Raw genomic sequence first — 14551 nt, 5'->3', positions numbered from 1 at the left:
AACTTTACAAGTGGTTAATGGCAGTCTTGACATCCAAAAGAAATAATATCAGGCACACAGAACAAACATATCAGCACCAATTTATTTGACAATACTTCAGTCTATTTTCCAATACTATCATCTTAAGTCAAACATTAGCGTACCCTTACTATGCATAAAACAACCACTCCCTAACGTAAATTACGTAAACATTATGACATTTATATAATTGGAAGAAGGAAAGTCACTTAGTGTAAAATGCATGAAGTGGACTGTACCATAAAAATAAAGGCCCATGATGTCAAAAAAAAATTCAAGGTTATATAATCTCAATGCAGATCAAAATGCTTGCCAAGTACACGAAGCTGATACATTGCATGCAATTATAGTTCATGTTTTTATAGCTAATTCGGATCTACTTCATTCTCTAAAATAAAATTTCTTGCAGGAAAAATAAAAAACCGTTAAGCTTCGAGAACACTTTTAGTTCTAGCTTAAATTAGTTCAGCAAATAATGAAATTATCAACCACAGATTCACCATGCGTAAAATCACTGAAGGAAACAATAAAAAAAAAGTTAAACAGAAGACAAGTCTATAGTCCCGTTCGTGTCTTGAAATTCTTTCCAGTTTATCGCCAAATTGTCAATTTTCATTAGACTCAGCAAAATAAAGCAGCTTCCACTCGTCGGTTCCATTACCTATAAGAGTGAAATGAAAATTTAAAATAGATGTTACCTTCATTTTTGTGAAATCTCATTTCTAGCGAAATGATTTAATAACTGCGAGGTACTAAATGAGATGTCCTCAAATTTAATAAACCACTGAACATCATTATCTTGTTATTTTAGTGAGAAAACTAGTAAGTGTGTGTTGCTTAGCAGTGCAAGAAATGAAAACAAATTTTGGAAACACTTTTACAAAAACTCGTTTCGACTTCTCAAATAATATTAAAAGGATCAATCATAGATGTACAAGTTTTTGCAAGAAAAATCCGGTGAACGCCCTTTGAATCGAATAATCAAAATAAATGGGAATACATTATTTAATATGTATGGGAATACAGGCCCATATAAAAATTAACCTCAAACTCTGCTGAATCAGGATTCACATTGCTTGGAAATTTCCGAATGAAGCATGTATAAGTATCTACACGGTTTGTATTGCCTTTTTTACGTCTTCCTCGCCGCTCAGTTTGTACATCAATGGAAAATTGTAATGAAGAAGGTGTTAAATTAAACATAGTAAAGGTAGCATTTGCACACATTTTCGAAGGATCAGATGGTTTCTTGAAGGCGCTTATAAGTGATGCAAAAAAATTGCGTCGCTTCCGTAAGCCACCGATTCTGAACAAATGAAAACAAATACAACTATATTACAATTAGAATTCCACTTCACAAGCGATAACACCATGATTTACGCCACCAAATGTATAACTTTAGTATCTCAAAACATTATTCTTGATCAAATCACATTCAATGTTTCAAGTCCCCAGATAAAGAATCTTTAAATTTCTGTAAAAAAACAACAGCCACGCACGAACCATTTTCACTCAACTCAAATACATTCGAAATCTTATCATAGAGAAAGATGAGTTCAAGATTTCATATTTACTGTGTTTCCCAACTAAATCTGGTATACGTTATCATTAAAAGAGAACCTGAGGATGAGATCGACTTTGGTACCGGTGTCACGTGATACAGAAACGCCAGCACTATGTACACCTACGCTACATATTTCCGATTCTTCACTTTCCGACATTTATAATGTCCTCTGAAAGCATAAGGTAGCTTTAGACTTTTCACACCTTACTCCAGTCATTTTCTTTTAAAAATAATCCAGGGACTGCCTATGAGCAATTCAAAAGCCATCAGAATAGTAGAATAGGGCAAGTCATTTTCTGTGGAATTTCTCTTACAACAGTAGCCCCTCTTCATCTCATGCGTGAGTTACGAATAGAACTAAAATCTGCAATATTGTTCAAAAATCTTGTGATGCACTGAATGAGGATAAGCTCACGTGCTTAGAAAAATACAGATGTGCGATCCTCATTTTGATCAAATAATCTGAAAAATAAAAATACAGAACTTGCCATAAATCGGACCTCTACAAAGTTACTTCAATTCGTTCTGTTGTAAACCATAGATTCACAAACCGATGAAAGTGAAAAACACGACCAATCAAGGCTGAACAATCTTGCAACACAAATGCCGACTTTAAGTATCACCAAATTGCAGCATCTAGTCCATAATGATGTACAATAAATTCGTTATCAATTTTCAGCAGTTCCTGAATATGGATGATGCATGGTCAAATCTCGACACAAAAGAAAAATACAGAAACGGAACTTATAAACAAAAATATAGGACCGTTGTAATGTCAAATAATGCTTATAAACAGTTTTAATTTGTGAACGTGGAAGAAAATAACTTCTCACTTCCATAAAATATTACAATATGAAAAAGGTGAGAAGCACATATTTGCTATGCACAAATTTTTTTTAGAACCAACAAAAACAAGACAAGTGAATTTAATTACCAAAAGTGATGAAGATATTTCATTTTTGAGAAAACATGCAGAAACACAGACCTTACAAGAATTACACATTGCGACAGTGGAAATATCTGTTTGTTAACGAACATAAATGAGAACACTCAAACAATAAGCTATATGTAAGATAAGAACACAGGTGAGAGTCCTTCAAAACTGACCATACTACCGCACCTATTATCATTGGTAAAAAACAATCGCTCAACCACCTTCTATGATCTTCAAAGTATGATATATTTGAATAAAGCATAAAAGTTCAATATTTCACACCTTACACTATACATCTTCATCCCTGCAAACATCAGACCATATCCATCTTCCTGACTTTTCAACAATTCCAATGAGACAGGCATACCTTATAGTCGTTTTCTCGCAAACTTCCAATCCAAAATGGAAAACAGTTATCATACAAAAGATAATTCTAATGTTATATCTACTCGCGAAAATTTAAGAGCACTCATAAACGATATGTAGGAGAGCTACGAGCGCTTTTTGGTATTTCCCAGTTCTTCAGTAGTTTGCGTATACACGACCACTTCATTCTTGCTACTTTCGTCTTTCAATGAGCTTACACATCCCAGACAAAACAAGTCTCATAAATGATTCACTCTGAATATCGTTGATAAAAAAAACATTTTTACCAACAATTCATAAATGATTCACTTTGAAAATGACCTCTTTACATAAATTTGCTTATCAACCGAAGTCGTCGTCAACTGATTATCTTCTCCGCATGCTTTATTACACCATAGAACAAAATGAATGGGAAACATCTAATGGTCCATAACTGTTTCTAGTTTTATTAGACTAATTCTTAGTAAAATCGAGGAGAAAATCAATGATAAGTGCACTGAAACAAGCAACTTTTACAACGGAAATGTTCAGTTAATTATGATGGAAAGTGGACCTGCACAGCGGTACCAGATCGATCGACAGTCCGTCAAATGAAGCAAGATGGTCGGTCATTCTTGAGTAACCCATCACCGAATCTCGTAAGAGCAACCGCAACCACCATAACAGTACCCCGGGTATACATCGCTTAATCATTCTGCTCGCACCAATATTTCCGCGCAAGGAGCCGGTGTCTAACACTACACACTCATTGAAAATCGATTTTTGTAACAAATCGTTGGAGTGGGTGGGACGACCGAACGAAAAGGTCGCCACTCCTTCCTTCATCCTTCCGACAACTTATCTGTCACCGCTGACTCGGCAGGTCTAAGGCTGGGAATGAGTGTACCACTTTATTACTGTTGATACGCAACGTAATTTCCACCTTTACGCAATTAATAATCCCACAATAGCAAATATCTACAAGGTGAACAACTACATGACCTTTCGCCTAAGACAACAATGTTGGAGGAATGGGCATGCATTTTGCAATCTCATCCTGCTTCTCCAAAAGTCCGAAATGGTTCATCCATCACTCCCCGTCAAACAACAAGGGACCATGAATGAACAGTCACGTGAATGGTGGACTTCCTGGATACTCGGTGTCAGTTAAAGTTCAAATTGTAAGGATGTTAAACTGAAGCTGAAAGAAGCATGGTGCAGCAAGTTACAACGACACGTAGAAAATGGAAAAGGATAGTACTAATTCACCCCATTCTGTAGAACTCCAGGACAACAAAAATTGACTGCAGTACTGGACAAAAGGTAAAGGCATAGGGGAAGTCATGAGTGAGTTCGGAAGAAATAATATGAAATCAGATACGGTGCGAAAACAATAGTCCGAAAATAATGTCTGAAAAAACTGGAGGAGTTGTAAGGCTGACTAGTACAATAGTTTTAGAAGTGGATAGAAATTTGCATAAAAGCGAAAAAAGGAGTAACGAAAGTTACTCCTTTTTTCACTTTGGTGACAATTCCTTAATTGGAAGCGACTGTCGAGAAATTTAAGTCTTTGTTATAGAACACCTTTTCTTGGTTGCAGTTTGAAGTTGGGATAAACGAATGTGTTCTGAAGGAGTCTGTCATAACGATTTTTATTCGCTGTACACAAATACTGATCTATATTGGCAATATACTAATAATTTCGTAGAGTTTACGAATATGAAGTGAAGAGGAATTAGTCAATTTTTAGCTTGTTGATACTAAAAAACTGTTTTAGATAAAGGTTTAACTTCTTATACAGTAAGCATTGGCAAACAACAAATGCATGATTACAGTGAATAAAGAGCTGTCTATCAGATGACCCTTACTCTTTATACAGTAAGAGGTGAGTCTCAACATTGTCAATTGCTCATAAGAATGATTGACAAACCTTTGTAATATTTCGATACTCCAAACAGATTTGGTTTAGAACAAAGGAGGAATGCTTAACATATTAAACAATGTACTCTTTCTTAACAAATGAAAAATTTTAGATAGTGCAGATAAGTTTAGTTAGAACTGGAAGATGAGCGTTAGATGAATGATTGCTTATATGTGATACAATTTGAGACAGTTTTATATTTCCCTAAAGAATATTCAATTAAAATAATGTTTAGTTTTATGAATTAGTACAATTTTCTTCTGATGGGATACAATTCATTCTGAAGTGACTTCTTTATAATGAAAGATTCACCATACTTTGTTAGTTTGGTATGACTTCGTAATTTTCTGGTGTAATGCCGCAACCCCTCACTGCTAGCAGCCTTTAAGACATGATATGAGCTAGTTTAATTTCTGAGTGTCTGGGATGTTTTGATTATGAATTACCGTGTTGAAACTACTTCAAAACTGTTCCACACTTTTGAATCACAAATAAATGTTACCAATGGTAATTGTAAAGGGTTTATTGTTGCGTGATTGGTGGAATCTCTTCCACTTGAGGTTAGCTCTCCCGATCTTCTTTACTTAGTAACTGATTATTTCATGTCCTCGCTTTATAATTTCAAGGTAATGATAGTTTCTTCCTTGTGGATCGTCGACCATTTTTGGGCATTGTCTTTCCTTATCTTGCGATTGCCATGCTCTGCATGATCCGAGAATAACTGTTTCGAGCATACCAGCATAATAATCAAAACGTCCGACTGTTTCTTTGATGATACATAATTTGATTTCGTATTATCGTTTAAACTCTTGTGGAAGTGTTTAATTTAGATCGAGTTTGTTTACTTCACTGAGTTTTCGAATCTTTGATTTTGGTATTTCGACTCCTTTTATCAAAGTTTCAGACTTCAGGCATCAAATAACTTCGTCACGAAATAAGGTTTTGGAAGTGTTTAATTTAGATCGACTAAATAATACTAAAAAAATTGAGAAATCTGAAGAGATTGCTAGCGAATAAAATCGTTACAATAGATCCTTCCACTCAATGCATTTCACTCATGTCACCTCAACTCTAGCTACAAGAATCAGACGCTTTAAGTTTCACGATGAAAAGATCATGCTAGTAAAATTCGGAAAATAAACTATAAAATTCCAAACAATGCAGATGAGTACTGGATAAAGGATTTCCTTATTGAAACACTTCTCTAAACATTATTCAATCAAGACAATCTTTAGCCTTATAGATTAATATAATTTTATTTCATATCATTATTGTTATTAATATTATAATTCGCTTTTTTCCGACAGTAATAGCTGGCGAATTACTGTTGAAAACAGACTCAAGGAGTTAACATCAATTTTGGCAGATGTGGTGTTGTTCACCGAAAACACATGAGTTAGATCTGTGCCCGAAAAATAGTGGATCGAGTTGACAATAATTAAATATTTCACATCTAAGAATAGCATCAGTGAGTAGATGAACTTTTTTGATTGAGGAGGGGTGGAAGTACGGTTACAAGTTCGAATAAATACATCAATAACCCGCTCATTAACAATGCTTAAAATAATTGAACGGGCCTATGTTCAAGATGAAAATTCAGATTGGAGGATGAAGTTAAGATCAATCAGTCGTTCTAAAGTGGTAATTTATATGGAAGACCAAAGCAAAAGAAATCCAACATGCATAGTAGTTATTCAGCAGTCATATGTCAGCGAATATGGAATATAGTGGATTGCGAAGTGACATAATTTTGTGATATAAAAATAATGAACTGAAAACGAAGGAAATTGGAGAAATGAATAACGAACGATATCATAACAAAGAATATCTCAAACTAATAGCTTTTACTATGCAGCACTGAAGAAAACAATTTCTTTTGAACATTGGAAAGATGAAAAAAAATTTTGTACAGTGACATTTCGTGTAAAATATTTGTTTATGCTTTTAACAGGAGAATTGATGGTTAAACTTGAAATACCACAAAGAAACAAAAGCTTTATTAACTGCGAATCATGAAAGCATTCTAGTGATTTCCATCGATTATTTATAATTGGTATGTGTGATGACTTTTACAAGGCGAGAAGACTTTCGGGAGGAGGATATTCTGTCACTTTACTCCAAAAAAAAAGTATTGTTTCAAACTTGTAGCGAAGTTCCAGTTCAAAAAAGAAAGGAGGAATAGGGAGAACAACGGGACAAATGAATAACTAGTTAAAAATTCTCATTTTTAATAAATATTAATTTAAAATCACTGATAACGAAATGAATAAATGATATTTCCAACCAATCAGTTGATGATTGACTGATTTCTACTAAATGAACAAGGAGTTCTTCGTAATTAAACTACTATTCACGCCATGCAAAGATAATACAGTAAGCAGTATAAACACTGACAAATCGTAGATCAAAAGAAAAATATTCACAACAACACAATATTAAATGTAATCGACAAGATGCTGGTGTTACTTCAATAAACACTTGATTTGGAAGCTCTAGTATTTCATGGTTTTACGAACAGACCTTCGAACACTTAATTTTCAAATAACTGCTGTGTGCTTAGCTATTTTACACCGCTTTGAGAAGTGCAGTGAAATAAACAATTTAAAATATATAATCCATAGGGATATCATATATACTAAAGTAGTGCTCTCCGCAAAAGTGATAGATAGTCAGTCTAAAGCATGACCAAAGCAAACGTGTGAAGAATTCAACCTAAAAACTGACAGGGTAGTTAGCTATGGTGCTTGCGCCATGAAGGAAATACGAGCCAATTTCATTTGAAATATATTTAAAGAGCTATGAAATGACAGTTGAATAACAGCTGTAACATTACAGATATTCTGATCGAATAAATTGCAACAACATTTTAATGTTTGTGATATAAGTTATGCAGAAACGTGATCGAGGAAGAAAGCTAACTGTAATAAGTGGCAATCACGTAAACAACAGAATATATAATATGCAGATTCGATAGCTTCATAAGGATATTTTCAGAAAAGTTGCTGCACGTTTTGCACTTGAAGAGAAACTTGGCATTGATTATTTGTAAGCCGTCTTTTTCACGGCTAAGAGACTCGCTATACGCAGTTCAATAAGTGGGATGTACATATATTTCCTTAAGCAATCTGTCTTCCGTGAATGCTCCAGCTGTATTTTGAGTTTTCACTTTTCTTTTTGGCTGTATTTCGATGCATAATGCTACATGGTCGACGTTCGATTCACTAACCTTTAGGACTGATGTTCTTGGTGGTTGTATAGTGATGTTTGTATTCTATTTGAACTTTCCGTTTCATATTAAAAAGAGGTAAGTTTCGTCTTCTCTTAGTTTGTATAACCTCGGCTGTTTTTCCATCAATTAATGTTTGATAATAGGAAAACAGTATAAATGGCCTCCAAACAAACTATGTTTATTAATTTTTGCTAAAATAAATGATGAGGAATAACTGAACGTTAAAACTGGTCAGCGACATTTCAAAGTCACTACTTGATCTGAACCGAATATTGTAAAACTGTTGCAGTTCATGGTTATGATTCTATTTACATAAATAAAGGCACCTACCTATCTTATCGCTACCAAATTTCTCAAGCTGTTTAGCAAAATTATATCTTCTTTGATCAAACAATCGCATTATGTAGTCTAGTCGATTTTAATAAAACATAGCAATTTAAATAGCTTAAAACTGATGAACCTGAATTTCGAATAGCAATAAATAACAGTGAATTGGTACTTAACTGTACCTTAACTGTCTCTTAAGAATTTACGCTACCTTGGAGATCCGCAGGAGAAGTTCTCAACAACCATTTCAGCTCTTGCAAGAAATCACTTTTCACTCTACCAGTTGAATAATTCATGTAAGATTAACTTTCTTCCTGATGAATTCTGATACAAACCCAATCCAGCCAATCTCTCTACAGTTGATTGTGTCACTTCCTTTCTGATTCTGTAATACACCTCAACTATAATAACAATATTGCTATTATAGAAAATGGAAAGAAACACCAATCAATAGTTTGTTTCAATCTTCATATTACTGCCAAGATTTTTGATACCTCCTGACTTTTCAGATTTCGAACGTTTTGTTCCTCACGTTCGATTTCCAATTTTGTTATTTTGTGTGGACACATAAGTTTATTTTCTTTCATTTGCATTTCCTTTTTTTTTCCGAAACGCATTTGATTCTGTTTACCTATGGCTATCTTTATTACGCCTCTTATTTTCCAGGCAAAATCCTCCTTTTCATGGTGCGGTCACAAATGTAACTGTGTACTTTTGTATAATTATGCATTTCCAGATCTTCAATGACTATGTCTAAATAGACCGATTCTTTTGACAGAAAAACGCACTAGACAATATATTAACGTAAATAGTTGATAAAGATTTTAGCCGGTAAGTTATCAGAAACTCCAAGATGTTAAAGAAAAAAAAACTCATTGTTTTTGTGTTGTATTTTTTCCTTGATTACTTCAGACCTAAATTATCTCTCCTAATCTTTTAAAAGTCTTACAGAACTTCTATTAGCTCTTCTATTCGGATGCAATAGGTTATGAGATAATCGAAAGTTTTTGTGAAAATTTAGTTTCTATTAATAAGATAAGTAGAAAATTATCCCCTCTCTTCATCTGTACTATTGTTATTTTTTTCCCATGAGTTTTTAATCATTTCTTGTGACATGGTGACATTTTCCCGATTTATTTAGCTTCAACCTAGTGACTATCAATTTTTCAGCTGTCCTCCTAATAACTGAAACTCTCTACCTGAATTTTCTGAAATGAAGGATTTTTAAAACCCGCTGTTAAATAAGCGGAAAATTTAGGCTACTGAGACAATTGTCATGAAACTGAAGTAATTGCAGTTTTTAAAATCATGGTTTGAAGCAAACTAAACTAGTGATACTTGACTTAGCTTCGAATTGCCGAGTTCTTATTAGGTTTTGCATTATATTTGTATAAGCGATACTGTCCCAAGCTTTTGTGCTGTCTCTCCGCTGATTCAAGTTTGAACGTCCTTAGCTTTGAGCTTCTAATCAACCTTCCAAAATTTCTGATGCTACCAGGTAGAAGAAATCTTCGATCGCTTACTGATATTAACAGTGTTCCGCTATTCTGATTTCTTCCAAGTCCTGGTCTGCACACCAAAATGTTCTATAGTGATTTCTGTTTTGGTGATTAGTAAATGTTAACACGACAAAACATGAGTCACTTCAAAACAAGCCTTGTAAATTTTGCAAATGAACGCAATAAAGCAAGGACGCAGATACAATGCAACATGCTTCGTTTTTTTTCCTAGAAACCAAAACTAGCTGGGCTTGACGTGAAAGGTTGTGTCGTCTGCTCCAAATTCCATCTTTTTTAAATATATTCACGGATTTTACTTCATAATCATCAGAGAATGTTCGGACACTTTCACCTACACATAGGGGCGCTGTATCTTATCACGTTGCCTTTACTCTGTAGGACATTCCCGCTTTATTGTTTGTGATGACAGGTCATATCCGTTATATGTTCAACAGATGTTCTGCCATGTTGCGAAGTACATTTTTCTTATTCTTATGCACAGCATTAATAGAAAAGTTGGTTTCACATTTTCCGATAGTTCGAACCTACTTTAAATTCATTACATGCGAAGCTCAAGTGCGAAACGTTATTTTATGTTTATTGTTCTTTTTTTTTTTTTTTTTCCGGTCGAACTTGTTGACTGTTGAGACCGAAAGGAATGTGATTATCCTAGAATAGAACAATCATACTTTGGGAGAAAATGCCTTACTTGTACAGACTTTAATTACTTCAAGTATATCTTTCGCTCATGCCAGCCTCCCACTACCATTTTTAACTGTTAATCCATACTAATGTCTTAAATACTGTGTATTATAATTCTTGAAGAATCATATTTCAGGATTTTCAGTATGTGATTGCCTCCCACTACCATTTTTATTGTTCAACAATAAGATTCTTGGTTTCGAAGTGTTTCCACTCTTTCTGGAATCCGAAATGGTTATCCTTCTGCATAATTAGTATTTGCTAACGCCACAGTTGGTAATGCAAGAGAAAGGGAAGGTAAAAGAGTTAAATATGTGGAGGGAGATATAATAACAATGCTACCATCAATATCATCAATATCATGAGAAGCTCGATGCAGGCAAACACTGACAACAACAAACCGGATATTGGGAAATACAGAATACGGTTTATGGTATCAGCCACCTAACGTTTCAATTCAATCACTCCATTACTCAGATTATCGCTGCCTCGAATCATCAGGATTTAGCCAACTAACCCATGGCAGTTAGAATTTCTGAGAATACGTCTCGCGCTACTGATCATCCTTTTCCATACTGTAACGCGATATCGAGATCAATAAGTTTTCCCGCCTACTACGGTACCATCACCTATAGGGTGAACACAATGCTTTATAAATACCATAAATGTTAACGTATGAATTTGTCCTACTTCCCATTAGTATCGAAGGAATTTAGAAATGCTATTTCAGTAACAGTTCAGTTTCATGATTTATAACTATTATTATCTACTATGTTAGTATAGAAAGGCCTTGTTTCTCTGCGTCTTTATTATTCGACATGTGAGCAACGATTGCAGTAGTAGTATTCAAAGCGTCTTTTAACCACGTAACAAACGTATAATCCCAAAACTCTGTTATTACATCATCGCAGTCATTACTTTAATTCATATATTTTCATTTTTTGGTCGGGAAATTACGAACTGCTTGAAAGCAGCAAAGGATGGTTACTTATTTCTAGTTCTGTTCCCTTTTCAACTACTTCGCTTCATCACAACAATGGAGCGAACAAAACCTACTAGAAAGCCATATATTTCTAAACTATCTAACCACAGCGACGGGTAAAGGCCTTTGCAGTAGTGAAAAATCATTACAATAGAAAAATCCCGCTTGTCTATTTTAGAGAGTTCTTGAGATGAAAATTCTTTCTTTTAAAATTTTAGGAACATTCCAGCTTGTCCGGACAAGAGTAAAACTTTCTGGCAAACAGGAACTATACGTATATTTCTAATTAAAAAGATAGGTAAATCGACCAACTTTCCTAAAACATATCTTTGCTTCCACATCTTTTGGTATCGAGTAAGCTATGATACCAAGAAAATAGGATCCGGCTTATTTATAAAACAAAAGGTGTTAGCAGATTGTAAAAAGACAACCATGCTAGTCAACATTGAGAGTAAGAATGAGCCAGTATGACACACGAAATTTCCCCAAGTTACAACAAGCGCAAATTCGCTGTTTCTTTATTTGTTCCAAAAAGTGACTACTAACTATTTAAAATAAAGTGTCAAACTCGTGGATAATTATGATAACACATGGACTTGAAAGCTAAAGGAATAACAACTTTTGATAAAACGGTAGAAAGGAAATGTGTTATTTCTTGAAATGTTTTAAGGCATGCATTACTTTCATGATAAATATAAGGACTTACTGGATAAAGACACAATCACCTATTAGCAATGAAAAGAGGAGATTTCTTCAAAATTTGACTGTCAGTGTATTATTCTTTTTGGAGCCTTGGCAGGATCATCTCAGATTTTGCTGAATAATGAGAATTTCTTATCAGGAATCAAGAAATGAGCTCATAAATCGACCATTTTATCGGGTTGTTTTTATGTAACAACATATCAACGTGATAGCGACCATTACAGTGACGGCCAGTCGCTGCAGATACAAAGAAAACTTTGTAATATACTAATCAGACAATGGGAAAACTGAAATGTGAAATGAAGCTTACTACATTTCAAATTATTCACTATCAGCGATATGGACAGTAATACCACTTCTATCATAATCCATATGGTTATATCCATCAATATCATGACCATTATTTTCATGATTACTGTTACCGTTAAAGCATATTCCTTCTTCTATGTTTCGCTCTTTGTTTAGTTGTGTTATTCATTATTCATCTTCATGATGCCTTTCGGAGTCATTGGGAGATTTGGGAGACTATCATTTAGAAAAGTGAGTGATAAGGGGGGTGGCAGTGCCCCTATCAAAGCAAGAGCTTTTTGACTGCAATTATCATTACTAACTATTATCAAGCAAACTGTTCTGTTATGCAAACAAGTTATTTACAGCATGCAGGTTGATGTGAAGTCTCGGCTAGTGACAGCTACGCTACTGGAGCAACGAAAAAAGTGAGGCAAAAAAAGGAGACAAACAGGAAATAGTAGATAGCACAGCACAGCACAACATACACACATAGGTAAAATGGGGCGGTGTTCATTTTGCTGTACTAAATAAACAAGACCACCCATGATTACATGATACTACTCCACCTGCTGTTGCTGTTTTGATGTTGATTACGCGGTTGGCTTGTTTGCTTCATTGTCATCGTCCCTCCCTTCCCCACACTTTTATTGTCTTCTTGACATTTCTTCTTTCTGTAAGCATGACGTATTACGTGAAATGATCAATGCGTATTGTCATCCAGTTAGCAAACAGGGAAATGTGGTTTGTTAAACAACAAGTTGGTGAATGTTGCCTCATTGAGCAAATAATAACTAAAGAAGCGACGAGAGAAACTTTCCAATAAAACTTACACCCTTTTATTAAAAGGTCGCCAGTTTTTGTTATTATATCGTGCAGGTCCCATTCCCATCAAATGAAACTGTTAATGCCACTGAATGAAAAAGTACTGCGGCTTGGATGCCTGAAGCGTTGTTGTTATGCGGGGATTTTCATCGGAGATGGCAGCTTTAGCAGGCATGGCATACCGTGATATTGGCTCTGATCTAAAATAAATTTGATGAATAAATAAGTGTTGGAGTGTCTTGTTCACAATGCAATGTCTAATATAACTCTAGTTTTGATTTATGGAGTATAGTGAATCTAATTTTTTGTTTACGAAAAGGAAGTCATGTGACCCTATATACTAAATGGAGGAACTACACACCTGGTGACATAATGTGTTGTTTAGGATGAAATGAGAGTTATAAGCACGTATTGAATGTTGGGTATTAGTTGTTATTATATCATTGTTATTGTTGTTGTGCTGCTATTGGTGATGTCGTCGCGTAATTTGTATGTGGCGCATGACAATAGTGAGACATAACACAGAAATATGATAAGAAAGGGAGGAAGCAGGAAAAGAGAGGAGTAAACAAATGGGTAACAAGTAACAGTTATTGAGTGAAAAGGAGGCAACAACGACAACAACAACAACAGCAAATAACTCGTCACGCAGCTAGCGTCATCTTGTGCTTTTCGTCCCGACCAACTTCATGATCCTTAAGAACTGCCACTGATATCGCTGTCTTATCCACCGGATTCGGAATCCCTCCATTCTGGAGTACTTCTTGAGATAGTCTAAAAGTTGCAAGGTTTATTTTTCAGCATATGTCCTATGCATTTTGTACTATGGTAATCGTCCTGTCGTTGCTTTTTTATATTTATATGTTTTCCTAATTCTTCGGATGCAACTTCGAGCACATTCACTAGCATCAGTGGACTAAGAATCGTCTTCTCCCCTCAACTCCTGACTTTCACGTATGAAATACTGATCCACACTTTCCTATTTTTATCGTGGCCTCTGTTTATATCTTCATTTCTGTCTGCCATCATCTCTCTTAACGCTTCAGGAAGCAACATTCACTTGGATCTGGATTTAATTATTTACTCAACTTCTACCGGAATTTCGTGACATCCATCAACTATCGTTCTAGCATCAAGAACAACACAACATTTGCTAAACTGAGTGATTCATCCCTTATCGCCATCCATACGGTTTATTTTCCTTTTTTTTTTTTT

The 14551-nt window shown here is 34.8% G+C and overlaps 2 protein-coding genes across 2 annotated transcripts; both read right to left on the bottom strand.

The window, feature by feature from the left end:
• Positions 1 to 556: 556 nt before the first annotated feature.
• Positions 557 to 1739, bottom strand: Bma-lin-33 (Uncharacterized protein; the record flags this gene model as incomplete). Its single annotated transcript, XM_001899332.2, has 3 exons — positions 557 to 679; positions 1063 to 1324; positions 1639 to 1739. 3 exons carry the CDS (start codon positions 1737 to 1739, stop codon positions 557 to 559), a joined length of 486 nt encoding a protein of 161 aa, XP_001899367.1.
• Positions 1740 to 13061: 11322 nt separating this feature from the next.
• Bm14432 (Uncharacterized protein) lies at positions 13062 to 13397 on the bottom strand (the record flags this gene model as incomplete). Its single annotated transcript, XM_043073668.1, has 2 exons — positions 13062 to 13185; positions 13345 to 13397. The coding sequence occupies 2 exons, from the start codon at positions 13395 to 13397 to the stop codon at positions 13062 to 13064; spliced, it is 177 nt and encodes a 58-aa protein (XP_042929602.1).
• Between the last annotated feature and the right edge of the window lie 1154 nt (positions 13398 to 14551).

Source organism: Brugia malayi, assembly GCF_000002995.4.
Source record: "Brugia malayi strain FR3 genome assembly, contig: Bm_v4_ChrX_scaffold_001, whole genome shotgun sequence".
Classification (NCBI taxonomy): domain Eukaryota; kingdom Metazoa; phylum Nematoda; class Chromadorea; order Rhabditida; family Onchocercidae; genus Brugia; species Brugia malayi.
Note: the sequence above shows the minus strand (reverse complement) of the source record. Positions and strands in the feature narration are given on the sequence as shown.